The 24,294-nt window shown below is 44.4% G+C and overlaps 4 protein-coding genes across 10 annotated transcripts; 1 reads left to right on the forward strand and 3 right to left on the reverse strand.

Annotated features, from left to right (window-relative positions):
* Positions 1–360: 360 nt before the first annotated feature.
* Positions 361–1,791, reverse strand: LOC112268846. The gene is made up of 4 exons (XM_024455022.1): positions 1,426–1,791; positions 1,270–1,336; positions 976–1,189; positions 361–868 (listed from the first exon to the last, which is right to left on the reverse strand). Exons 1-4 carry the CDS (start codon positions 1,581–1,583, stop codon positions 687–689), a joined length of 621 nt encoding a protein of 206 aa, XP_024310790.1. The 5' UTR covers positions 1,584–1,791; the 3' UTR covers positions 361–686.
* Positions 1,792–4,702: 2,911 nt separating this feature from the next.
* On the forward strand, positions 4,703–9,835 carry LOC100837821 (glutathione synthetase, chloroplastic). Of its 2 annotated transcripts, none has more exons than XM_003576863.4 (13): positions 4,703–5,127; positions 6,622–6,791; positions 6,873–6,948; positions 7,093–7,223; positions 7,320–7,442; positions 7,516–7,596; positions 7,721–7,801; positions 7,886–7,955; positions 8,184–8,305; positions 8,379–8,518; positions 8,655–8,847; positions 9,008–9,135; positions 9,566–9,835. In XM_003576863.4, exons 1-12 carry the CDS (start codon positions 4,825–4,827, stop codon positions 9,129–9,131), a joined length of 1,614 nt encoding a protein of 537 aa, XP_003576911.1. In that variant the 5' UTR covers positions 4,703–4,824; the 3' UTR covers positions 9,132–9,135; positions 9,566–9,835. The 2 variants fall into 2 exon arrangements, with proteins under 2 accessions (XP_003576911.1, XP_010238571.1); XM_010240269.3 differs by lacking the exon at positions 4,703–5,127 and adding an exon at positions 6,347–6,495.
* Positions 9,836–10,173: 338 nt separating this feature from the next.
* LOC100838124 (putative disease resistance RPP13-like protein 2) lies at positions 10,174–16,222 on the reverse strand. 6 transcript variants are annotated; one of them, XM_014903063.2, is made up of 5 exons: positions 15,714–16,222; positions 14,247–15,433; positions 13,034–13,684; positions 10,716–12,621; positions 10,174–10,624 (listed from the first exon to the last, which is right to left on the reverse strand). In XM_014903063.2, exons 2-5 carry the CDS (start codon positions 15,318–15,320, stop codon positions 10,608–10,610), a joined length of 3,648 nt encoding a protein of 1,215 aa, XP_014758549.1. In that variant the 5' UTR covers positions 15,321–15,433; positions 15,714–16,222; the 3' UTR covers positions 10,174–10,607. The 6 variants fall into 6 exon arrangements, with proteins under 6 accessions (XP_014758549.1, XP_014758548.1, XP_014758547.1 ...); XM_014903062.2 differs by having other exon boundaries at positions 14,247–15,521; XM_014903061.2 differs by having other exon boundaries at positions 15,552–16,222.
* Positions 16,223–18,312: 2,090 nt separating this feature from the next.
* LOC100843407 (laccase-25) lies at positions 18,313–21,378 on the reverse strand. Its single transcript, XM_003578682.3, has 5 exons — positions 21,211–21,378; positions 20,397–20,551; positions 19,926–20,308; positions 18,856–19,842; positions 18,313–18,750 (listed from the first exon to the last, which is right to left on the reverse strand). The coding sequence occupies exons 1-5, from the start codon at positions 21,301–21,303 to the stop codon at positions 18,617–18,619; spliced, it is 1,752 nt and encodes a 583-aa protein (XP_003578730.1). The 5' UTR covers positions 21,304–21,378; the 3' UTR covers positions 18,313–18,616.
* Between the last annotated feature and the right edge of the window lie 2,916 nt (positions 21,379–24,294).

Consider the following 24,294-nt stretch of genomic DNA (forward strand, 5'->3'; position numbering starts at 1 on the left):
CAATGCCTAATTGTGCAGTTGTAAACCGCAGAATGCTGATGTTCACTGTCCATTCCCCTAAAAGCATCTGATTGGCATTGCTGCTGATGTTCAATGTCCATTCTCAAAGGATTATTAGGACAGAATACAGTGATTTGTACTCACTGCTTGATTCCCAGAGGGGACATTACCAGCCAAACAAAAGATAAGATTTTCCTTACTCGTGCATACTCTGTTGAAAACTAGTATCGTTGATGATATTCTGGCAGATCACCTTTTTCATACTCGTGCATACTCTGTTGTTCATTTCACAATAATGTATGTAGGTTGTGGTGCAACAAAGAAGAAACTGAGTCATTATTATAACTAGAACTCTGATGGTGCCAAAAATGAAAATAATTCTGGAAAATGTATTGAGAGGTGTAGAAATGTGCTATAATCTGAGATTCTGAGGAAGGCTAGAATTGCATTATGAAACATACGAAATACATGAACTAGCACAAGCACCAGCACTTTCTTAGCACAAAAGATGGATCACAATTTTATGATGTACTCCCTCCGTTCCTAAATGCTTATTGTGATTTTAGTGCAAATTTACGCTAAAACCACGACAAGTATTTAGGAACGGAGGGAGTGCTCCACAATCCGCATCCTCAGAACGCACTATGTCCAAGGGGACGCTTCCAGCCCCCAGGTTGCTCGGAATTTCAAGCCTTGCTCCGGCGGCATGTGAAGGGCTTGTCAAGTAGGTTGGTGAAATATTCGACTCCTAGACCTTGTTCAAACTGGCGCTTCTTTCCGCACACAAATTTCCCGTCGAGGGGGTGATGAATCTCAAACTTTTCGAGACAAAAAGCACACTTGGTTTTCAATTGCCTGTTAGGAACTTCTGTGAAACGAGGAAAAAAGACAGGAGAAGACATATATTAGAATCCATGCCACTGGAGTTATATCGAAATGTATAGCATCAACAAAAACAAGAAAAATTTAACTCACCGATGATGGTGCAGGTTTCGACGGTTGGTGTGTAGGTGGAGAGGAGCTCATAGCGCAGCTCAGCGAAGAAGTGCCTGACAGGAGGGTTACAATTGGGTCCCCGTTTCTTGTTACCACCAATCCTCCGAGCCAGGAAGTTGATATGGACCCACATCTCGCCTCTGATCCCCACATACGAAGCCATCAACGGCTTTACAGGTTCGAAGTCGGAGCCCTGGAAAACACGTAGCGCTATTTCATTAGCACAAATCATGGAATCTTGATCTACGACGAACATTAGCGATTACTACATGCCGGGTCGTTGGCATTGTAGTGGCGGAGAGCGTGGTGGACATGGCCGATGATGGAGGCGTCGCGTTCCCTGCAAAATTCAAGTGGAGACCGAGTCAGTTATTAGATCAAATTGGCTTGCAGGCAAGGGAGTAGATCTGGGATCTGAGCAGTGCTCACTCTTCGGAGAGGACGGTGCGCCAATGAATCCGGCGAGGCAATCCCCTGGCGCCAACACGTTGTAGTTTCATGATTTGGTCCTCGAGCAGGTCGAGCAGGAAAGGCAGCGTACTGTCGTCTTCCACCTTGGGCATCGTCCTCCGCTCCTCAACCTCCATGGATGGATGATGATTGCTGAGATCTCGAGCGAATTTGCGTTCGTCGCAATGCAATGCAATGCTGGCCAGATTATATTTTCTCCCTAACCGATCGAGCCCGGTCCCTATCCAGATCGATCCTGTAGGCTACTAGTACGATATTTACTGGGAATAGAGAAAACAGCTCGCTACAAATCCGATAAGTAGCCGTACCACCGGACCCTATGCCAAGTCCAAGTCGGAAACCCAACCGTCTAAAAAATAAAATAAACGGGCACCCAACCAACATTATTTGCACCACCCAAGATCAATATCTGTCCATAAAAAAATATCATAATTTCACGGAACCACATTTTTTGTGGCAGTTGTCTCACAGAACCACGATTGTTTGTAGTAGTCTCACGAAACCACAACTTTTGGGACAACTGGTCTCAGGAAACCCTAATCTCAGAAATTAAACTGGTTGATGGTGTTTCCGACAACTCGAGGCCACCAGTCAGATGCCACGTCATTTTCCTCGACCCGTTTTCGACGCCATGCCAGTTTCCTCAAGAAGAGGATGGTCAATCGGCGGCAAATTTCCGTTCCCCCAAACCACATCCACATGCTTTTAATATGGCATATTGGAATTATAGTGTACCGCCTCACATGATGTATGCATATCCATAATCCCGGCACTCCATCTGTCCTGGACAACACTCACTATTCTCATTGAAAATTTCTATCGAGTCTCATATTCGCAGCTCTTCCGTATCTCTTTGGGATGTGGTGGTGTCGGGATACTCTCCAAGGAATCCCCACAATTTGACACCCCTAACTTTCTTTATTAAGATTTTAAATTCAAAATTTCAAAAAGGTCAGAAATATTTTGTTCTTTTTTTGCGATGAGAAATATTTTGTTCGGTAAGTACATTTACCCTTGGGTGGGTGGGGGGGGGGGAGGGGGGCAGTAAACGCGGTCACCGGACATGGATGCAACATAGAAGAAACCACTAGAATTTCAAGGTCGCGCAACAAAAATGAAAATAATTCTAGAAAATGTATTGAGATTTGAGGATTAGAAATGTGCTATATTTTGAGATTTTCAGGAAGGCTAGAATGGCATTGTGAAACATAAGATGTACATCAACTAGCACAGGTACTATACTTTCTTAGCACAAAAGATAGATCACAATTTTATGATGTACTGAATATATACTTCTCATCCTTCAGAATGCCCTATCATGAGAAAAATAACAAAACATGTAGAGTGCACTATAAAATGGAGAAAATATGTGAATATGTGATGCAGGCAGGACTTGAGCTTAGCACCAAAGGTACTTGGAATTTCAAGCTTTGCTCCGGAGGCTTGTGAAGGGCTTGTCAAGTAGGTTGGTGAAATATTTGACTCCTAGACCTTGTTCAAACTGGCGCTTCTTTCCGCATACAAATTTCCCATCGAGGGGGTGTTGGATCTCAAACTTTTCGGGACAAAATGCACACTTGGTTTTCAATTGCTGGTTAGGGACTTCTGCGGAACAACGAAAAAAAAAAGACAGGAGAAGACATAAATTAGAATCCATGCCATGGGAGTTAATTGAAACGTATAGCACCAGCAATAATAACAAGGATAATTTTTTTTGGTGGATAACAAGGTTAATTTGACTTACCGATGACGGTGCATGTTTCGACAGTTGGCGTGTATGAGGAGAGGAGCTCGTAGCGGAGCTCCGCAAAGAAGTGCCTGACGGGAGGGTTATTGGGCCTCCGTTTCTTGTTACCAGTAGTCCTCCGAGCCAGGAAGTTGGTATGGACCCAAATCTCGCCTCTGATCCCCACGTACGAAGCCATCATGGGCTTGACAGGTTCGAAGTCGGATCCCTGAAAGTACGTATTATTTCGTTAGCACGAGTTAGGCTCAGGCATTATTGAACTGTGTTGCTGCGGTGAACTTATTTTATAATCTGCTGTAAAAAAATACACACGAAAGTAGAAAAAAGATTAATTATCCAAATAAAAATAATAGCGAAAGGCGGGTGAAAAAAAAGATTATGATAATTCACCGGAGCCTTAATGTTGAAGCTGCATAAATGCGTGCTTCTGATGCGTACATACCGGGTCGTTGGCGTTGTAATGGCGGAGAGCGTGGTGGACGTGACCGATGACGGAGGCGTCGCGCTCCCTGCAGATTACAAGTGAAGATGGAGTCAGTCAGATCGAATTGAAAGGTTAGCCAGGGGAAACGGCCGGGAAATAACTTCGTTGTTCAACGGAGCAGATGTGAGATCTGAGCAGCCAGCTGTGCTTAATTACTCTTCGGAGAGACCGGAGCGCCAATGAATCCGGCGAGGCACCCCCGTGCCGCCAATGTATTTTCGTTGTATTCCTCGTGCAGGTCGCGCAGGAAAGGCGGCGGTCGCTGATCGGGCGGGGTACTGTCGTCTTCCACCTTGGGCATCGTCCTCCGCTCCATGGATCGATTGTGAGATCGAGCCAGCGAAAGTTTTCTTAATTAATTGGGTTTCGTCGCAACGCAATGCTAGCTTGCCAAGATTATATTTCTCCTTAACTGATTGATGAAGCCCGGTCTCTATCCAGATATTTATAGAGAAACTGCTGCAAAACTTCCCTTAACTGATTGCCAAGATTATATCGCTGCCAAATTCCTCCAGATGCGCCGCTGCCGCTTCCTTCCGCGCGCCGCAGCGGCGCCTCCAAGCACGTGCAAGTTGTCCTTCCCTGCGTGTGTGTAGTGACACGTGTTTATGTAGGCACAAATCTCTGTCTTTTATCGATCCTTTGTCTCGAGCGATTGCTTCTAATGATTTCTGGGCGGACTCTCGTATTTTGAGAAAAAACGTGTGCAAAACTTCCAATAAAGGAGTACTACTTGTGTTATAAGCCAGAGGCTAGCTCATCAGGGCATGCAGGGGGAACAACCTTTGACGGTGTTCGCTGTCCAGTCACCGTCGATGCCGGCCGCTTGCTTGCAGCTGACCGCGCGCGGGCCAGCCACGGGAGGCCGCCTCAGCCACTGACCACCTTACTGCCACTGTCGCCACCCCACCGTGACGCCGAACCATTGCGTTTGCATTAATTTGGCCACCGCACCGGCCCACCGCTTCGTTTTCCATCCATCGCAAAATACTTTATTTGCGTTCGGATTTCGATCGGCGACGGAAATATGTCAGCATTATATATATGATCAGCTAGCAGCTCGGTCTTTCTCTTCTGTCCAGGGCTCCAAAGTCCAAGCAGACAAATCCACCGGCGATCATCCGCCATGGCCGCCGCCAGCACCTTCGCCTGCGTTTCCTCGGTGCTTCCCAAGGGCGGCTCCCGCGTCGCGTGCCCGGGCTCCGCGGTTTCCGCGAGGCCGTCGTCGAGGACGAAGACGACGTTGCCTCCGGCGAGGTGCGCGCTCGTGGGGACGCCGGCGCCGGCGACGGTGGACGGAGGCGTCGGGATCGGGAGGCGGTCGGCGGAGCAGCTGGCGGCGCCGCCGCGGCTGGTGGACGAGCTCGTGGAGGAGGCGCTCGTCTGGTGCTCGCAGCACGGCCTCGTCGTCGGCGACAAGAACCACCCGGTGACGATCACGCCGTCCTGCTCCCTGCCTAGCTCCCTAAATAGGAGTATATTTTGTCCCAAGTCAAACTTTTAAAATTTCGATCAGATTTCTAGAAAAAAAATCTACTCCAATAAAATTTACAATATGAAATAAGTATACTAAAAAATATATAATGAAGGATTTAATAAAATTAACCTAGTGGTATGGATATTGGTAGATTTGTAACGACAGATTTTGTTTTACGAGACAGGACAAACGTATGATCATTTCTTATATTTAAGGACAAAGGAGCTGTAGCTACCATCTCGACACATACCATGAGTGAGTCCATATATATGTGTGTGTTGCAGAATTCTTGTGTTAGCGTAGTACGTAACCTCTTCTGCCATGCTAAATGATCTTCATTTTCCTTCTTGCGTGTGGAAGCTTAATTACTGATAATGGGCAACCGTTTTCGTTCTTCCTTCTTTTTTTTGCATGTTTGATCACCTAGACCTAGCTTTTTTTCTTTCTTTTAGCTAGTAGCTTAATTTTGATAGAAGTTGGAGTCTTGGAGATTCCATTTTTTTTTCCAGTTAACTACTCTTTCTGACTTGACTCAAATTTACACAAATATGGATCTATCTATTCTTAAAAAGCGTTTAGATACATGTAATATTTCGACAATAATTTATGATCGGAGGGAGCAGAACAAAATGGAACGGTAGTTCCTGGCTCAAAACGCAGCGGTAGCAAAAAACAAAGTTCAGAGTATATACATAACATGATCAAGTCCACAGAAGTTTACAACCAATATGTCAAATAGAAATGGTTATATAGTTAATTTCCAGCTTTTTGAACAACTTAGGTTGATGAGAAACCGGCCATTTCAGAGGCATATATAGTCGATCGATCTAGCTTCTCACTCTGCAGCATAGCTTCTGATTTGATATTCTTTTCATGGACTCGATTTTAATAGTGCTGCAAAAAAGAAAATTCGAAAAGGGGTGGAAAGCCCGGCCTCTGCACATAGTGCTGCAAATTGAGCGTCCCTTTCTCGTGCTGGTTTGTTGGTTGACCTGTGTGACCCAGGAGATCTGTTATCTGTAGATGCACGTCCGCCTCAGTTTGGTACGCACACGATTAGGATAAAATACATATCTGCTGAGCACGAGGAGCACGCGGGGCTCAGCCTCTTTTCGCACTCACACCGATTGGGCCGTGGGCCGGGTAGTGTAAGAACGACGTTGTGAGGTTGACCCGTTGAGGTGAACACTGAACCCAGAGGAGCAAGCTAGGAAAAGAAAGTTTGTGGCTCTGCCAATTTGGGCACCACTAAAGTAGCAGAAATATGAGTATATGACAGATCTATGAAAGGGGCGAAGCTGAGGGTTCTTGATGTCCGCAGTTAACGTCGCCCTCCCGTAGATTTTTTTTTCCTCTAGACTAGAAGCAAATTGGTGATAGAGAGAGATTATTTGAATTAGCTCAATTGCCAAGGATTTGACGTAAGTTTTATATGACGCGCTGCAGAGATCAGGAAAAGCGCCCGGTGTTGGCCTGCTCCATGCTCCATTCGCTCTTCTGCCCATGTCATTTCCCAAAGTTTACTGGGAACAGGCGCTTGAGTTGGCCCCGCTTTTCAATGAGCTCGTTCACCGCGTGAGCCTGGATGGAGAATTCTTGCAACAGACTTTGGCAAGGTTATTTTTGGAAAAATTATCATGAAAGTTGTAAATGGTTCTCCAATTCCAGTAATTTGGAAGCCAATGTTTCTCTTCCAGGACAAAAGAGGCGGATTCATTCACTAGGAGGCTTTTGGAGATTCACTCAAAGATGATGGAAATAAACAAGAAAGAGGTATACTCATACAGCTTATTTCAGATTCCTTTCAACAGCAAATATGTACAAGGTTCATGCTAATTCAATCTGAAATAATAACAGTGATTTTCTTAGATTAACTCCAGTAATGAATTGATGTTGGTTATTGGATAAACCTTTCAGGAAATTCAGTTGGGTTTGACCAGGTCGGATTACATGGTAGATGGTGCAACTGACAGGCTCCTTCAGGTGGAGCTCAACACTATCTCTACATCATCCAATGGTCTTGCTTGCGGTGTATGTGAGCTTCACAGGTTAGATAAGTAACTCATCAGAGATTAGTCTCTGAAAACTTCACATACATGGCACAACCACTATGTTTGAATATCTTAAATACAATGTGCGCGCAGAAATCTGATCAGACACCACGAGAGGGAACTTGGTTTGGATCCATCCGGTGTTGTTGGCAATACTGCAATCACTCAACACGCTGAAGCATTAGCCAGTGCATGGGCTGAGTACAACAACCAAAGGTTCTATATGTTAATTTGATGCCCACATGTATCTTCTGAAAGTTCTATACTAACTAAAGTCTTTCTCATCCAGGGCAGTAGTTGTAGTGGTTGTTCAAGCAGAAGAGAGGTACATGTATGACCAGTATTGGATCACGGTTGCTTTGAGAGAAATATATCCTTCAGTTTCAGTGTATGCTAAACTGTTTCTTTATCCTGAAATAATGCTAATGCAAGATTCATAGCTATTTCTGTAAAGAAAAATATGCACTCAATGTTTTCCCTTAACTCCATCTCACGTATGGCGTGACTACTGTTCGCAAAACGATGGCAGAAATAGAAGTGGAAGGGGAGCTTCGTCCAGATGGGACACTCGTGATGTAAGGTTCCTCTTTAAAAAAAATACTTGCAACGCCACAATGGATGATTGAGGAACATCTAACTACGATACTTTTGTTTCTTAGAAATGGATCTCCTGTTGCTGTTGTTTACCTCAGAGCCGGCTACTCACCCAACGATTACCCTTCAGAAGCTGTATGTGGATCGTTTCCATCAGTAAAACTTCAGTTGCCTATTGGACAATTTTATCACAAGTTTCAATGAAACAGCTGTTAATCTTTTAAGTTATTCAATTGTTTGTACATATGTGGGCCTTCGCTTGGACAAATATACATGTGGAATATTGAATGATTGCTTCAGTCCAGTGTTTTCGTTCAACTCAAGTAGCTGGAGGTAAAGATAAAAGCCTTTTTTCTCCTTCAGGAATGGAGAGCAAGACTCTTGATCGAGCGTTCTTCTGCTATAAAATGCCCGTCGATAGCACACCATCTTGTAGGAACAAAGAAGATTCAACAAGAACTGGCAAAGGAGAATGTGCTTGAAAGGTAATCTCTTTTAACTCTCGTCAAAGGTTCACTGCGGACATGACAGCTATTCTTACCCTGCATTTCTTACCAGGTTTCTCGACAACAAATCCGACATCGAAAAAGTACGGAAATGCTTCGCAGGTCTGTGGAGCTTGGAGAATGACAGTATAGTTCGTTCTGCTATTGAATCACCGGAGCTGTTTGTTCTCAAGCCACAAAGAGAGGGTGGAGGTATGCTCCCCATATCGCTATGCAGCCAAAAATGTTGTGCACTGTTTTTTTTTCCCTCTCCCCCGCAACTGCAGCCATACTCCATTAACAAATGTTATGTACTGATGACTGATAAGTAACTCTGATATCAATCCAGGGAACAACATTTACGGAGATAATCTGCGTGAAACGCTGATTCGTCTTCGGAGGGGTGGAAGCAATGAAATTGCAGCATACATCCTAATGCAGAGGATCTTTCCACCAGCATCCCTCAGCTATCTTGTTCGGGAGGGCATCTGTGTTAGGGAAAATGCGGTTTCTGAGTTTGGAGTATTTGGAGCCTACCTGCGGTAATGCATTGTCTATTTGTTGAATTTTTTTTCTTCTTCTAGATAATCAAAGCCAAGCATCCCAACCTCTGCATCCCAACCAAACAACATACTCTGCATCCTCAACTGTGCTAATATTACATATTCAAGTGGTGACTAAACTTTTTGTCTCTGGATTCAGGAACAAAGATAAGGTCATTATAAATGATCAGTGTGGTTATTTGCTGAGGACCAAGGCGGCTTCACTGAATGAAGGCGGGGTGGTTGCTGGATTTGCATTTTTGAACTGCATATTCCTCTCATGACAAGGTAAATACTTGATCATAGATTGAAAATAATACTATCTCTGATCCTAAATTCTTGACTCAAATTTGCCCAAATATGAATGTATCTATTCTTAAAAAGCGTCTAGATACATTTAGGATCGGAGGGAGTACTTACTGGAGTATTTGTATTGTTGGTGCTTGGAAAGTATTTTTTTTTTGTTTGAACCAATCCTCATCAAAAGGTAAACATGCCAATATTGTTTCAACTTCTCATGACACATACATGTCTTGCTCTTGCAGGTGTTGCTTGCACTACCATATTTATAACACATGGGTATTAATTGATCTGCTTGTAGTTACCCCGATGTGTGACTTGTTAATTAATTGTTCTCAATAACAAAGTATTTTGCTTTGGAGAAATTAAATGGTACTACGTACCTAGTTCTAAATTGTTTACGAATTTTGACATGCAGAAGAATGCTGGAAAATGAAAGCAAGCATTTCTATGGTGGGGGTTGTAAAGCCAAAAGGTTAAACCGGGCGAATCCGAGTTCGCTGAAGAAATGTATAAAAACAAGGATCGTATTTTCCCTTAAAAGCAAGGATCAGACTTTGTGGAGATTGTGGTCTGCAATATGTATTGTGAACTCAATAAACTAGTTCAAATGAAAGGACAATCCCCCCGAGATAATGTAAATATAATTTGGGGAAAGAAAAGAAGATAATTTAGATCTTTATATAAAGCCAGCAGGCCCTTATCTCAAAACGCGCGGACACAGTGGAGGTGGAGACACATAGGGGCGGTCTGTTTTGGGAGCGTGAATTCAGTCACCGAAGAAATGACAATATGCCAGTATGCCACCATCTGACGAAAAGGATGTGAGTCAGGGATAACAATTCTACCTATGGGCATGGGTACCCGACTCAGCCAAAAAGACATAATTTCAAGTAAAATAGGGACTGAAACGTCAAAATATGGGCTGCAAGACATAAAAAATAGGAAGCAACTCCCTTGGATATAAAGTACTGTACGTCAGAATGCAAGCAAAATAGATACATGTGCATAACGACTTGTAAAAGATAAAAAAGAAAAACCAACAATTTCCCAACTTTACTCATGCACTATCTGTTTCTACTTATAGTACACATTTTTATTCAAACATAAATGATACCACCCCGCTAACTTACAAAATGATAATGAAAATACTGCCGTGATGGAAGGGTTCAGTCCTGGCATACACGCACATGCATACATACACCATGATGCATGCCGTACATAGTGCCGTCTCAGCACCCCGGCCTGTACATAACGCCTATTCTATTTCTATCTGATCGAATGGCAATCAAATGATTTTTCCTACAGAAAATACATACACCATGATAACTTTAATTTTCAGCAGACAAAATGTGCTGAACTTGCCTCGTACAGAAGACAGAACACACAAGGATTCATATGGTTCACTTCTTCACCTGGCCACGCAGAGCCATAAACACTTCAGTATCCAGTGGCAACGGTTATTTAGAGCTCATGACTGTTCAACGAAAAGCATAGAGATGATGACAGTTACAAACAGACCTCTTTATTGGATGAAACGACCCCATGACCAACTCAAGCTCACTTACTTGTGACTGGCCATGTCAAAACAGGTTTGTTTGACTTAGGAAGCTTATCAAGCTGTTGCAGCAAGTCCTCCTTTAGTTCAATGTCATATGAACCCTCGAGAGAGACCTCCTTGAGGCAGTATAGATTCTCCAGACCAGAAAACTGCAACGACGACCCACTACAGCAGCGGACCTTCAGCATCTCAAGATGTGGCATTGCTAGTTTTATAAACCTTACATGTAAACTGGAGTTGCAAGCAATCTCAAGGACGTGGAGTGAGACAAAAACACTGGAATCAGATTTCTCTGGCTTGGGATGGAAACAGAGTTGACCATTTTGAACAGGCTTGACAAAAAGTTGCAGCATGACTAGATTTGGTAGATCCCCAAGGACCTCTATATCCTCTCGCCCTAATATTGTCATCTCCAAATTCATCTTTGTGAGGTTGTTAAGCTGCTTGATCCATACTGGCAATTTGTCTGCAAGCCCGTACAGCTTAAGGCTCTGTAGGTTCTCCGGATGTGGATAGATGCCATCCAAACAAGTATGGTTGCCCTTGATCCAAACTGACAAGGATTCCAGATGGCTGTGACCTGAGATGGCTTTACAGAACTTCTGGCTGTTTTTGTGGTTGATGCCAGACACTCCGAGCTTGCGCAATTGGGTAAGTTTCTTTAGCTCTTCTAAAATGGCCTTGCCCCCTGCAACATTGACGTTGACAACACCCAGTGTGTGCAAGTTGGTCAGTTTCCCAATCCGTATAGGCACTTTAACACTGCCAACAGGTCGGTGTCTGCGGAACTGGGACAACCAGGATAATTTAGTACGTGGCATATTCCTTGGTGGTGTTGATGACTCCTCTTTTGCAACCATTCCATTGCCATCACTCAATGGCATGATTCCTCCGGCACGAATGTATTGCAGCTTCCGTAGCTTGATGATGGCTGGTGGCAACCTGCCTATGGAGGTGTGTCTCACATCCAGAGTTTGGAGCTGTCTCAGGCCACCTATTGAACTTGGCAAATGACTAATCTCTCTGCATCCTCGCAGGGAGAGGAACTTGAGGCGAGGCAGTAGCTTTCCAATCTCCTCGAGATCATTATTTGTTAGATCTGACGTGTCCTCCAGATCAAGCACCCGAACCAGCCTCATAGTGTCAGAGATAAAAAATGGTTCCCACTTCCCAAACACCGTCAAAGACCGTAGCCGTGAGAAGTCCATGCTCTTAAACACATTGATATCCCTGTTCCAGGTGCTCCTTATTGCGAGATGCCGCCCAGTGCGCTGTGAGTTTAGACTGCAGCGCCCCTCCAATGCAAACACAAGGTTGTCTTCCATTGGCCGTGAGACAATGTACTCACGGATGAAACCATTGACCTGGCACAAGGCGATTCTCATTCCCTTGGATCTGTATATTTCTGTGGCTGCCTTGGATGGATCTTGGATTATGCTTAGGCTGACAAGCTTGGAGAAGGAATCCTCTGCTTCCGTGTCTGCAGTACTAATGTCAGTGTCTCTGGAGTAGCCTTCCGTGATCCACCGCCTCACCAAACGCTTCCGCCGAATACAACGGTCTCGAGGAAAAATTGACAGATAGAATACACATGGCTTGAGGGAATCTGGGCAACTATGGAAGTAGGAATGCATCCAGGTAAATAGACCCCGTAAACTATCAAGTCCAGGGCTGATTTCCAACTGATATATAAAGCTATCATTAAGATTTGACCATAACTCCATGTTTTTTTTGGTGGCCAAGTAGCGTCCAACAGCAACTATTACTTGAGGGAGTCCACCACACTTGTTTAATATAAGGTTTGCTTGCTCCATGATATCAGGATCTTGTTTTGCTTGCTCCATGACATCAGGATATTGCTTTGCTTGCTTCACAGCGTCAGGATCAATAAGGGTTTCAGTCTCCCTATATACCTATTGATTAAAAAAAAGAGCAAACTTTCATTAGTATGTTATCCTTTGATTTAAATGTTTCGGTTGCAAAAAGTAACTGAACTGTCTTCTCATAAAACATCTTGGAGTTTCGGAAGAACACATGGTGAGAGGCCTATGAACAAAACCAATACATTGGAGGTGTGAGACCAATTGGGGTGGAAGCCAAAATATTCTAGGTGGACTACTGGACCAGGTCCCAGAGGACCGTAAGCTGTAGTATTTTACAAGCGTCGCCTAGTCCTAAACTATTCTTATATTTGGAAACATATATATAGTATAAATGCACAAGATGTTAAGTTTGATTAGTCAATAGATAAAAATAAAGCATATTTAGCTAGCCGTAGATCATGGAAACTTTGAGCAGATGAGTGATTTTAGTGAGAAAACAAACCTCTCTGATAAATAGTTCAAGAGCTTCATCAGCTTCTAAACCTTTGACGTTGAATACTGCATCATCTGGCACTGCACAATGAGTGGCAACATCTGCTTCATCGGTAATTACAACCACACAACTTTTAGAAGGTACATTTGCCAAGGCAACTTTTATCAAGTCCCATTCCTCCATGGACTGCAGACCATCAATAACAACAAGGCATTTATTTTTCTTCATAAGGTTAGAACATTCTTCAATCGGATCTTTGATTCCCATCGTACCAAAATCTGAAGTTCCATTGGCTTGAAGTGATTCTCGATTCAAATCTGAGAGTAAGCTCCGAGAGAAGTCCCTTAAATTGAACGGCCGACATACATTGACCCAGCCATACTTGTTAAAGCGGTCATACTTATCTATTTCTCCATAGTACACCATTTTAACGAGAGCAGATTTCCCGACACCAGCAATCCCCCACACAGAGATCACTTTTTTGCGACCAATATTAGCTGCCTGACATAACATGAAAGAAAGATCGCTCTTTTCCATCTTGCGCCCAACAGGCTGAAATCTCTCCACCCAGTTAAGGGCCTCTGTCCTTTTTGAGACAGGGGTTTGGTCATTGCTGGCCATCATCATAGTGTTCTTACCGTCTTCATCACTTTGAGAACCCTGCACATTGAAAACATAGTCTCTTAACTGACTGGATGGAATTAGCAAATTCTTAAACACTAATTGGATTAATTGATTAATATCGTGGTTTACTTCCATCTAAATATTGGTTTTTGGTTTCTAATCTGTCATTATAGCCATTAATAAGTTACTGACATCCTTACAAATTGGAAGAGATCAGATCCCCATATACAAGTGTGCCTTAATGTCAAATATCAACCTGTAGTGTTTCCTTTTTCTATTTTTCACCAAACTTATGGAGAGTGATGTTATTTGCTTGATAACAAAAGAAAACCTCATTATTTTCAGAAAAGAAAAGCAAAGCCCCCCAGCCACTGCATCCTTGGACGCACACAACCATAATCTTATAAAAGAAATTACAATACAGGAAAGTCTGTAACAACAAAGCTCACATATATGTATGGCTAATTGACTACATATCAATTATCAACATCTGTTGTGTAATAGATACTCCATTATTGACGTGATGCACACTAGAATACCGAACACGGAATACATGCAGGTCTATTTCTAAAGGTAATTGATGATGTTCTGTGCTCACCTCCTTGAAGAAGACACATACAGAGTGATCATCTGAGATCTTTTCCAGCTCCGACACTTGATGTGGATGCCCAGTACACAAGCTTGCAATTTCCAATTGCTGAGTGGACACAATGATTCTGCTGCCATTCTTCATGTCTGGCAGGTATGTTCTGATGGCATCCCACTCTACCATGGTGGGCAGGTCTTCCAAGACAATGAGGTACCTGTTATTCTGCACTCTATTGATGAAATTCCTGACGTGTCCGCCTTGCATATCGGCCACTGCCTCTGCCTCACTCAACATGGCTTCTACATTTACATTACCTCCTCGTTGCCGGTAAGAGTTTCTTATGAACTCAGACAACAAGCTCCAGATGACCTTATAAGGATCGAAAGGGTACACCAGCTTCACCCAACCACGGAATCTGAACTTTTGGCATATTTCAGGATCTTCAAAGGCCTTCCTGATGATGGATGTTGTTCCAAGATTGCTTCCAGTCCCCCACACTGATATGACTTGAAGGTCCTTATCATCTTTGGAGATCAACTTAGTGAGATCACATAAGCCACAATGGTTCCTTGCAGTGTCCCTCGCCTCAATGAGCATGTCAAACTCTGTTGTACCACTGATGGTTGATGGCTGTTGTTGAGTGGTGGCTGGCTTGGAGCTGCTGGAGTCACTGATAAGGTTGTAGCGCATGTTCCTTTTGCTCACATCCTCGACCCTGGCCTTGAGTTGGTTTACATCGGACACCGCCTGGTCAAGTGGCGGCGATGCTACCATGCAGGATGGGAGTAGGCAGCGCCACCAGATCAACTTCTCGTCCACGTGAATGACGAACTCGATGCAGTCCTCCACATCGTAGGCCAGGTCACGCAGCTGCTTGACCCAGGTCCTCACCACACTGTCCTTCACTTGCTCCCTGTCGACAGCTTTGAGGAAGGACTGCATCATCTGGAACTCGCCGGTGATGAACACCAGGTCGTGCTGCACCCTCACCTTCAGCTTCGCCTCCTCCTCGATAGCCGACTGGACCTTGCTCAGCATCCCCTCCACGACCGACTTGGTCAGCCCGAGCACGATGTCCGCCATTGCTCCCTCGGGCTCACCAGAGTGCTTGACTGTATGGTGGTAGTGGTAGCTAGCAAAGTGATGCCTGCTGCAGTGCTGCTGCTACTGCTCGGAACTGCACATCAAGTCCTCGTCTGGAGATGGGTATGAAAGGGGGAAAATGTCAGCGACTGAGCACCGGATCGGATCTGCACTTTTTTTTTTACACAAGACTGAGAAGATCTGCGAGATTCCGAGATGGAGTCAACTCACAAATTATAATCTCGCCGCGGACTTGACTTGCTTAAATTTGAGAACAACTTGCGCATCGAATCAACTGAACCAAACCCTTAAACAAACTAAACTAGAGACATTGAGATCTGCGACGGGCTTCATCACACATTGCGGGTTCGACGGGACGCACGCATGCCATACCTCGGGTAGATCGCGACGCCTCTGCGCGGTGACCCCCCTCTCCGCCGGCGCAGGAGCCGCGAGGGTTCGCGCCAGGTCACGTGGATGGAACGGCGGCGAAAAGAGCGCAGGACAGACGGCTTGGTCGGCGCGAGGGCGGGGGTCACCGTCGGCGCTGCTGGAGGCGCCTCGTGCGCCGTGGCCGCCCGCGATGGAGCTCCGTCGTGACATCCCCCTCGCTCTCAACGCCATCGAGGGCGCTCAGCCCGAAGAATCCCCCCGCTCCTCCGACTTCTCTTCTCGGCTAGTTCGTTTGATCGTCTCTGCCCACCCTGGTTTTTTTTTGGAATTCCAAATACTGAAATCCGTAATAATTTATGAAATTTCCAAATTTTCGGTCATTTCGGTGGGCACCGAAATTTTGCTGAAAACGAAATATACCTAGCAACAATTTGGAAAACAATTCACCAAAGAAAACAGACGTGAAATATTGAACAACCATGACATACCATGTCCCCTTGTCCCCCCAAGTTTTTAATTCTGTGTTAACAATTTTTCCATAAACCCATCCACAGCTTTAAACCTTCACGGCCTTCTTTGGCCTAGGTGTACAGAGTACAGGTCTACAGGCTTTTATGTCACTTCGATGGGACAGATTTTCCACAGAAAATGAAAACGGAAATGGAAACTCCAGCCGATGGCAGATTCTTCAACATGTTTCTCATCTCAATGCTTCGAGGGTGCGAAGGATGGTCTTGAAAGAAGTGTCTACTCGTACGGATAGATTTGCCGCTCCCTAAACGATGCCCGATCTATAGATGATTTACGTAATGTCATCTGACCATCTTATAGATGACATAGTTTCCAACTCTAAATGAAAGAAATAAAAGGGGGTCTAAATATTCCCGTTGCATCCCAATCCAAGCTGAACAATGAAACACATCAAGTATATCTGTATAGAAACTCAAAACTCGGTGCGCTAGCCTGTTGTTTCATACTACTCCAGTAGCATTGCGCTACAGATTCAGCTTGTTGAGCCACAAAGTCTCCTATTTATTTGGGTACGATGTCGCTCTTAAATTGAGGGGACCGAAGAACAATAAATTGTCTCAACTAATTTCCCGTCAAAATAATTTCGTACTCAAGCCTCCGTTGGAACAGCTTCCGTTGATTGAGGGGACTGAAGAACAAGAATTGTCTCACCTAATTTCGTACTCAAGCCTGCGTTGGAACAATTTAAACAGTACTCTAAAAAAGAAGAAGAATTAAACAATACTCCCTCCGTTCCATAATTCTTGTCGAAATCTTACATGTATCTAGACACTTTTTAGGAATAAATACATCCATTTTTGAACAATTTTGAGACAAGAATTATGAAACGGAGGGAGTACAAATTTTTTCATTTTCTTTTATCTTCGTCACAATCACTCTTGATGGGCTTCAGCGCCCATTTGCTCTCAATTGTATGTGTTCCCATCCACCCACATCGTGTGCCCTTGCTGCCGCAGCCGCAATCGGACCTGGACTCAGTGAAGCTACTTCACCTGACTTTGGGTGGCTGACATGTGGGCCAACGGGACCTGACTTTGGGTGGCTGACATGTGGGGACCCGTTGGCCCACATGTCAGCCACCCAAAATCAGGTGAAGTTACGTCACTGAATCCTTCTCCGCGACGATCGACCTCGCCGGCCATAGCGTCGCCGGGGATACGAACGGTGCTCCAAGAAACTAGTACTTCGTACTTCGAATTGGACAAATCTATCATTGTTTTTTTATCTACTCGCCGAGATGGAGTTGTTCATGGTTTTGGTTTTCTCGTACGTCTCACGATTCGTACCGATTACCGAATGAATGGGAAAAATTCTTCATGGCCAGAGCTACCTACAATTCAGAGGTATATAGTAGGTTACGATCTAATTCTGGGCCAAAACACATGATCACTTATCTCCTTGATGAATTGGTTGGTGCTACACTGTGAACTAAAATTAGACCGAAGTGCATGGGTGCAACTATTTTTGGCCAATTCTAAACGAATGGTCTCACAAACTGAAAATGTGGGATCTTTCGGATAGCCTAATAAACTAAAATGAGGCAGCAATAAAGCTTATATGTTCATGTCTTTTGTCGCATCTCCATGTCTTCGCATGAACAACACAATGTCCTACTTCTATTTCTACTGTGCAAATTTGGGACTGCAATGCAGATATTCCCCTTGCCACACATTCCAAGATGAACAATGAAAGGTCACAAGAACGATGGCCATGGAAAATGAAAACATGGTGCGACAAAGTCTATTGAGCTATTGATTATGTCTTCTTATTGAGCTGCATGCTTCTATTTATTTGGGTCATAACTGGTGTCTTTAGTTATTTATTTCTTTTTTGAAAGGACATTATTTCTATACCAACCAAGGTTGATAAATTTTCAATGAGATTTCTAAAACTTTTATGGGCCTCAAAATTTTAGCCATTCGGTAAAAAAATTTTGGTTTGATACAATTTGAGCCTAACACAAAATAGCTTACCTATAGACTTAGCCTATCCTAAAATCCAGTAAGACTTGTGTAATTTTGAAACCCCAAAATTCCCAAAAACTTTGGTCATTTCGGCGGGTACCGAATTTTTTCCAAAACAAAATATTAAACCTTGCTCCCAACCTTGCAACAATTTGGAAAACAATTCACCAAAGCAAACAGACAAATTAACACGCAACCGAACTTACAAGCACACAACAAGTACCGCGGAATTAATCAACCAACATGCTACAATGCTACAATCCAACAATACCAGCCAATTCTGTCAAAGCCTAGCTTTCTCCCGTTCTTCGTCTTGATTCTCTTTTGAAAAAGAGGTCATTTTCTTGACCGATACTATCACTTATTTATTTATATTTATACACCAAGGGCGCAAACAGCCTTCTTAGTTCATCGGCATCGTGGCAGGTCTTTGGGCGGCGGTGGCACGGAAGTCTCCGGCGTCGGCCCGTCCAGAACCTCAAACACCATGCCCAGCCCGAAATCAAGATGCGCATCAAAGTGGCAATGCATGTACCACATCCCTGCAAAATCAATAAAACACACAAAGTTTTACTTACCATGCTTTTAACTAATTTTCCACACCTGCCAATTAAGCATTAAGAATGATCACGCGATGTAGTATATACCGGGGTTGTCGGCGATGAAGCGGATGACGGCCCAGCCACCGGTGGGGACGGCGAGGGTGTTGCGCTCCTGCGGATTCACGAAGTTGAACTGCGGGACAGCGACTGTCTCGTTGTAGTTCCCGAAGCCCTGGGCGAGGACGAAGAAGTTGAATCCATGGAGGTGCATGGGGTGGCTCTCCTTGGCAATGAGCCTTGTGTTCTGCAGCACCATCTCCACCGTCTCGTTGAACCTCAGCGTCCTCACCTTGGTGGACTTGGTTGTGTACTGCAGCTGGGCGGTGTCGCTGGCGTCGGCGGTGTAGTCGAAGATCAACGGCGGACGGTCAGGGAAGTCGCGGGTGTACACGCCGGCGGTGGCGTTGCTGCGGTGGGCCTCGAGCATGGAGAGCGTCCCTCTGGGGAGGACGAAGGAGGCGTTGTTCATGCTGGACGCGAACTTGGTGCTCGTCGGGTCGCACATCGTCTGGTCGGGTTGGCAGTCGGCCTGGCCCATGCCGATGGTGACGAACATGCGCGTGCCCATGGCGCCCAGCGGCACGGTGGGCTTCCCCGGGAGCACGAGCGCCGTGAGGTTGGACAGGAACCTGTGCGCCGTGTTCGTGTCCGTGAACGGCGGCATGTCAGGCATCTGTATGTCCGTCGTCGTGTTGTCGCCGCCGCCGACGTACTCGAGCACGGCCGTCGCGATGGTGGGGCTGAACGGCGGGCCGGGCCCGGGGATGGCGCTGTCGTAGGGGGACGCCGCCATGTAGTACCGTCGTTGGCCGGCGACGGGCGGCGCGTCGGGGGTGGCCATGAGCGCGTCCACGGTCTGCCCCGGCGCGACCACCACCACGTCGGTCCTGTACGGCGTGGTGTAGCACGCGTCCGCGCCCACCACCGTGAAGCTGTGGTTGGCCACCTTGAAGAAGAGCGGCGTGTTGAGCGCGGCGTTGATGATCCTCACCAGGTACGTCTCGTTCCGCCGCACCTCGAACCTCCGCGTATCTGCACATCCATCATGTAATCGAGCATTTCAGCAAACACCATGCGTGCGTGCGTGCATCTCTATTGCGAATGCAACGACATACGGTTCGGGGCGGAGCAGTTGTAGAGGTCGCCGGGCTTGCCGTTGATGGTGTAGGCGTCGGCGGCCGGCGCGGGATTGCCGGTGAGGAACGCCGTCTCCTGCAGTTCGTGGACGTTGTCGTTCCACCACTCGCCGAGCATGACGACCATCTCCTTGTCGGGCTTGGGGGAGAAAGGGTAGGCGCCGGCGCCGCCCCGGGGCAGGATGACGAGCGCGCCGTAGACGGTGGCGCGGAGGAAGGAGATGTGGGCGTGCCACCACAGCGTGCCTTCCTGGCCCGTGACGTTGAAGCTGTAGGTGTAGTTGGCGGCGGGCCGGACGGGGCACTGCGTCACCATCACCGGCCCGTCGGCCCACTGCGAGCCCCGCTGGAATATGCCGTGCCTGCATTGCGAGTTTGCGAGCCATGTGAATTGATGTATGAAGGGTCGTTCGTGAGTTTGTAGTAGAGAGTGAAGTTTATTGTTGTTACCAGTGGATGGTCATGTTGTAGGGTGAGTCGTTGAGGAGGTGTACGATGACCGTGTCGCCCTCCTTGGCGTGGATCGTGGGGCCGGGGAGCTGCCCGTTCACCGCCGTGATGTTCATCTCCGGGCGGCAAAGCTGGCTGATGGACAGGTTCCCCACCTGAAGAGATCAACATTTGCTTTCAATTAAACGAAATCAAAGATTTACATGCATGCACGGTAGATTATATACTTCCTTCGTCCCGTGTTACGTGATTTTCTATTACATGTATCTAGACGCATTTTAAACATAGATATATCCATATTTATACAAATTTGAGTCGCTTGATATGGGAAGGAGGAAATATGTACTATTGCCAACACTACTTAGTCAGTTAGTCGACAATTAATTTGCATATGATCAGCAACATGGCTTGATGCAAAGCAAAACAAAGAAATGAAGCGGCCAAACAATTAGCTAACGCCAAAACAGATCGATTGGCGGGATATAATTAAGGACATAATTCCAGTAAAAAATGCAATTGGGTACAAATTAAATGATGGAATCCATCATCCATGCATGCATGGATGCATATACCCATATACCGACCGCTAGCTAGCAATAAGACACTAATAAACATGCATGCATGCACAGTAAGCCGTCATGCATGTCACTAAACCTAGATGAAACAACGCAAAAAAAAAATTGTGCCTAATTGGACTGCTACATGTCTACATGCATGGGAAGCGAAGCACAGGGATTGCAAGCACATATGAAGAAGTGTATTAAACGACACAAATATCTGAACAGAGTGTATCTAATTCACTAGCTTAATTTACATTGAACGTGTGCTCGACAACGGCGGCGTGAGCAACAGGAGCAACCAATGCAAGAGCAAACAGCAGAAGAAGCAGGGGCGAAGATCTCGCCATGTCCTTAGCTAACTGTATCTAGCTAGCAAAAAAGGGGTCGTGTAGAAAGATTTGATTGATTTGTGACCAACTGAAGGTCCAAGAATGTCGTTATATAGAGAGATGAGAAACGTTCGAGCTGACCAATTCCACAAGTATTACCATGCCTTTTCAAACTCAAACAGCATTTGTATGCAGAGAGAGGGAGAGAGAGACGTTTTGATTTACTCCAAAAGTCTTATTTGTGCGTAACCATGACTGTGAAGTATCACCCCACCCAGATGCCTATCAAGTACTGTTTGTGTTTGTTATTAATTTCTTACCGTTTCCATTGTATTACAGTCTCTTTATTATGCATGATCTAAAAGCGTGGCATGAGTTGATCGATCGAACTCTCCTCATCATGGTACGTAGGATAATTCCAGGTTATTTTTATGGTTGCTTACCACGTACGTACACGTATGTGATCCCGTGGTGCACGTGTGGAATAATATCTGATGTGAAGGGAAAAGGAGGAGGATAGAGAATAGACTAACACTTGGTTATGAATTAGACTCTGGAAACAACAGACTTCGTAGCTTTTGTACGGAATTGCATCAATACTACTTTAAGACAAACCCTATTACTTGGTCTAGCTAATCATACAATGTCTAGTCTCTTTCCATCACTTTAGACTTTTGGTTGAGTTGTCTAGTGCCATTCAATTAGGTATCAAAATAAAAGGTATTGAGTTCAAATCTTGTACAACACGGTATTTAAAATTGAAAATATTTGTGGCTTGCAAGCGGCTAAAGGGTGAAATACGTAGCATTGAAATAAATTGCTTAATTTTCTTCCATCAGTTTGGAATTTTGGTATACAATAATATGGTACAAGAGCAGGATATCCAGAGGTATCTTGAGTTCAAATCCTAGCTAAGTTGGATGGTGTTATAATGAGCATATATACACGCATCAGTGAAACTCCCTCCGATCCATAATAAATGTCGATGATTTAGTATAATTTTACTACAACTTTGTATTAAATCAACGACATTATTATGAATCGGTGGAAGTAGTATTTATGCCATAGGATGTTGTCTAGCTAGCCAGTTTAATTAGCAAGCGTTCACATGGTGGACCGGTGCGTATACATGTTTACGACTGAAGTATATATTGGACGGAGGGTTCTCAAACTATTTCGAGGGTGTACTCTATTCTGTTTATTATCGGGCAACACTCACATCACCCTTTTAAGGACGTATATATGTATCTATTTTTACATGAACAACAGGATCTGTGTGTATATCCGGCAAGCTTGTAAGTAATCATTTCCCCCTTTTTAGATGTAGGTAATTATCTCCTGACAGCGATCAGTCTGTGGTTACTTCTTGAGCCAGAACATATATACTTTTCGAGCGTTTGACTAGGAAATAACAAGGCCATGCGACGGTTTTTCCACCTGAGGCTGCTGCAAGCTAGCTACAGCTCGCTTGCCTGTCATCGGACGTCTCTGATCCTATCATGATCCAAATGAATCTTTTTCTTTGCGCACAGTGTTTTAGATCATTTTGATAATACTATTGTTCTCCATGTGACTAGACTTTACAGCGACGGGTGAGTTTCGGAAGAATAGTCTAGTCACTACTTTAAATGAAAGGCTCCAATCGTCATTGTTAAAGATAATTAATCATGCATAATTTGACTAGTACGGTGCTTTTACATATGCTAGAATCATATGTGAAGGCTTACTTATTCCAGATTTTTTTTAATAACTTGGTCAAATAAGTATACCATGAAGATATATTTCATGACGATTTTAAAAAACTTTATTTAGAGTTGTATGCGTTAGTAGTTTTTCTATAAAAGTGATCAAACTTTACTTTAATAATTTTGACTTATTAAAAAACTAAAACATGACTATTATATGTTTAGGAGTAGAGGGATCGGAGTAGATGGTGAGTATAGGAAGATAAATTGATGACTAGATTTACTTCATCGTCATTAGTCGTATATACACGTGCTGCATGGAAAACAAGTTTACGGGATCATTGAATAACTAACTTCTAAAAAATGTCTACCTAACAATGTTATATTAGTTGTAATATGAAGTCAAGCTCGCCTAGACCAGTCAAGGTTTGATTTTCTTAAGGAACTCATCCGGCGACTTCGACTACGAATAGTTCATTTCAATTTTAATAAAGAAGAAATAAGCAAATTTCCATATGCTTTCTTTTCGCTGGAAATTAATTATACGATGCGTGTGGGCGTGCGGCTTTGACAAAGTTGGAAGTCCTGTGACAACTGTAAAATACTAAGTAGTACGAGCGTACCAACTTGATCCACAGACTGACAGACTTGCCTCTTTTCTTGGCAAATTTCTCAACACGCTTGTTTCTTTTTTGGGTAAACTTATTGTTAATTATTATGTGCACCGATGTTGCTTGCATAACTTTGCGTGTTATACCAACTCGAATCTTCCCAATAGTCATCTTCGACTCATCTAGATTGCGATAGCCTCCGGCCGGCCAAAACACCGTTCAACAGATGATGGTTGACAGATCAATGCTAATCCTCTCGAAGTCACAATGCAGCCATCCTAAGTTCCTAACAACAGTTCTTGAATGCCACCACTTTTTGAACAAACGGTGTTTCTGATTTTGCAGAGTCTTCGAAACGATACTTCGACCATTTATTTAAAAAAAGCCATTATAGAGGAAATACAGCGTCACGATATGTTTCAGCACAAACCTAGTACTCGTAGTTCCAGCTAACCAACCTAATTAGAGTATGTTAAAATAAGAAATAAATATACTACAAAGATCTATGCCATGACTTTGAGAAGTTTGATTTAGAACAAACCTAGAACATATTATATTTTGGAACAAAAAGTATTACATTGGAGAATTTTTAGTAAGTACAAACCTAGAAGGTGGTGATCGATGGTGGCAAAACGACGTAGTTGAGACTTGAGAGGTAGGGAAGCAGTGGTTAAGAGCCGAAGGAAGCAGCGTGGCCCCTCGTGCTTTCTGCA

This window comes from Brachypodium distachyon, chromosome 4 (genome assembly GCF_000005505.3).
Source record: "Brachypodium distachyon strain Bd21 chromosome 4, Brachypodium_distachyon_v3.0, whole genome shotgun sequence".
Taxonomy (NCBI): domain Eukaryota; kingdom Viridiplantae; phylum Streptophyta; class Magnoliopsida; order Poales; family Poaceae; genus Brachypodium; species Brachypodium distachyon.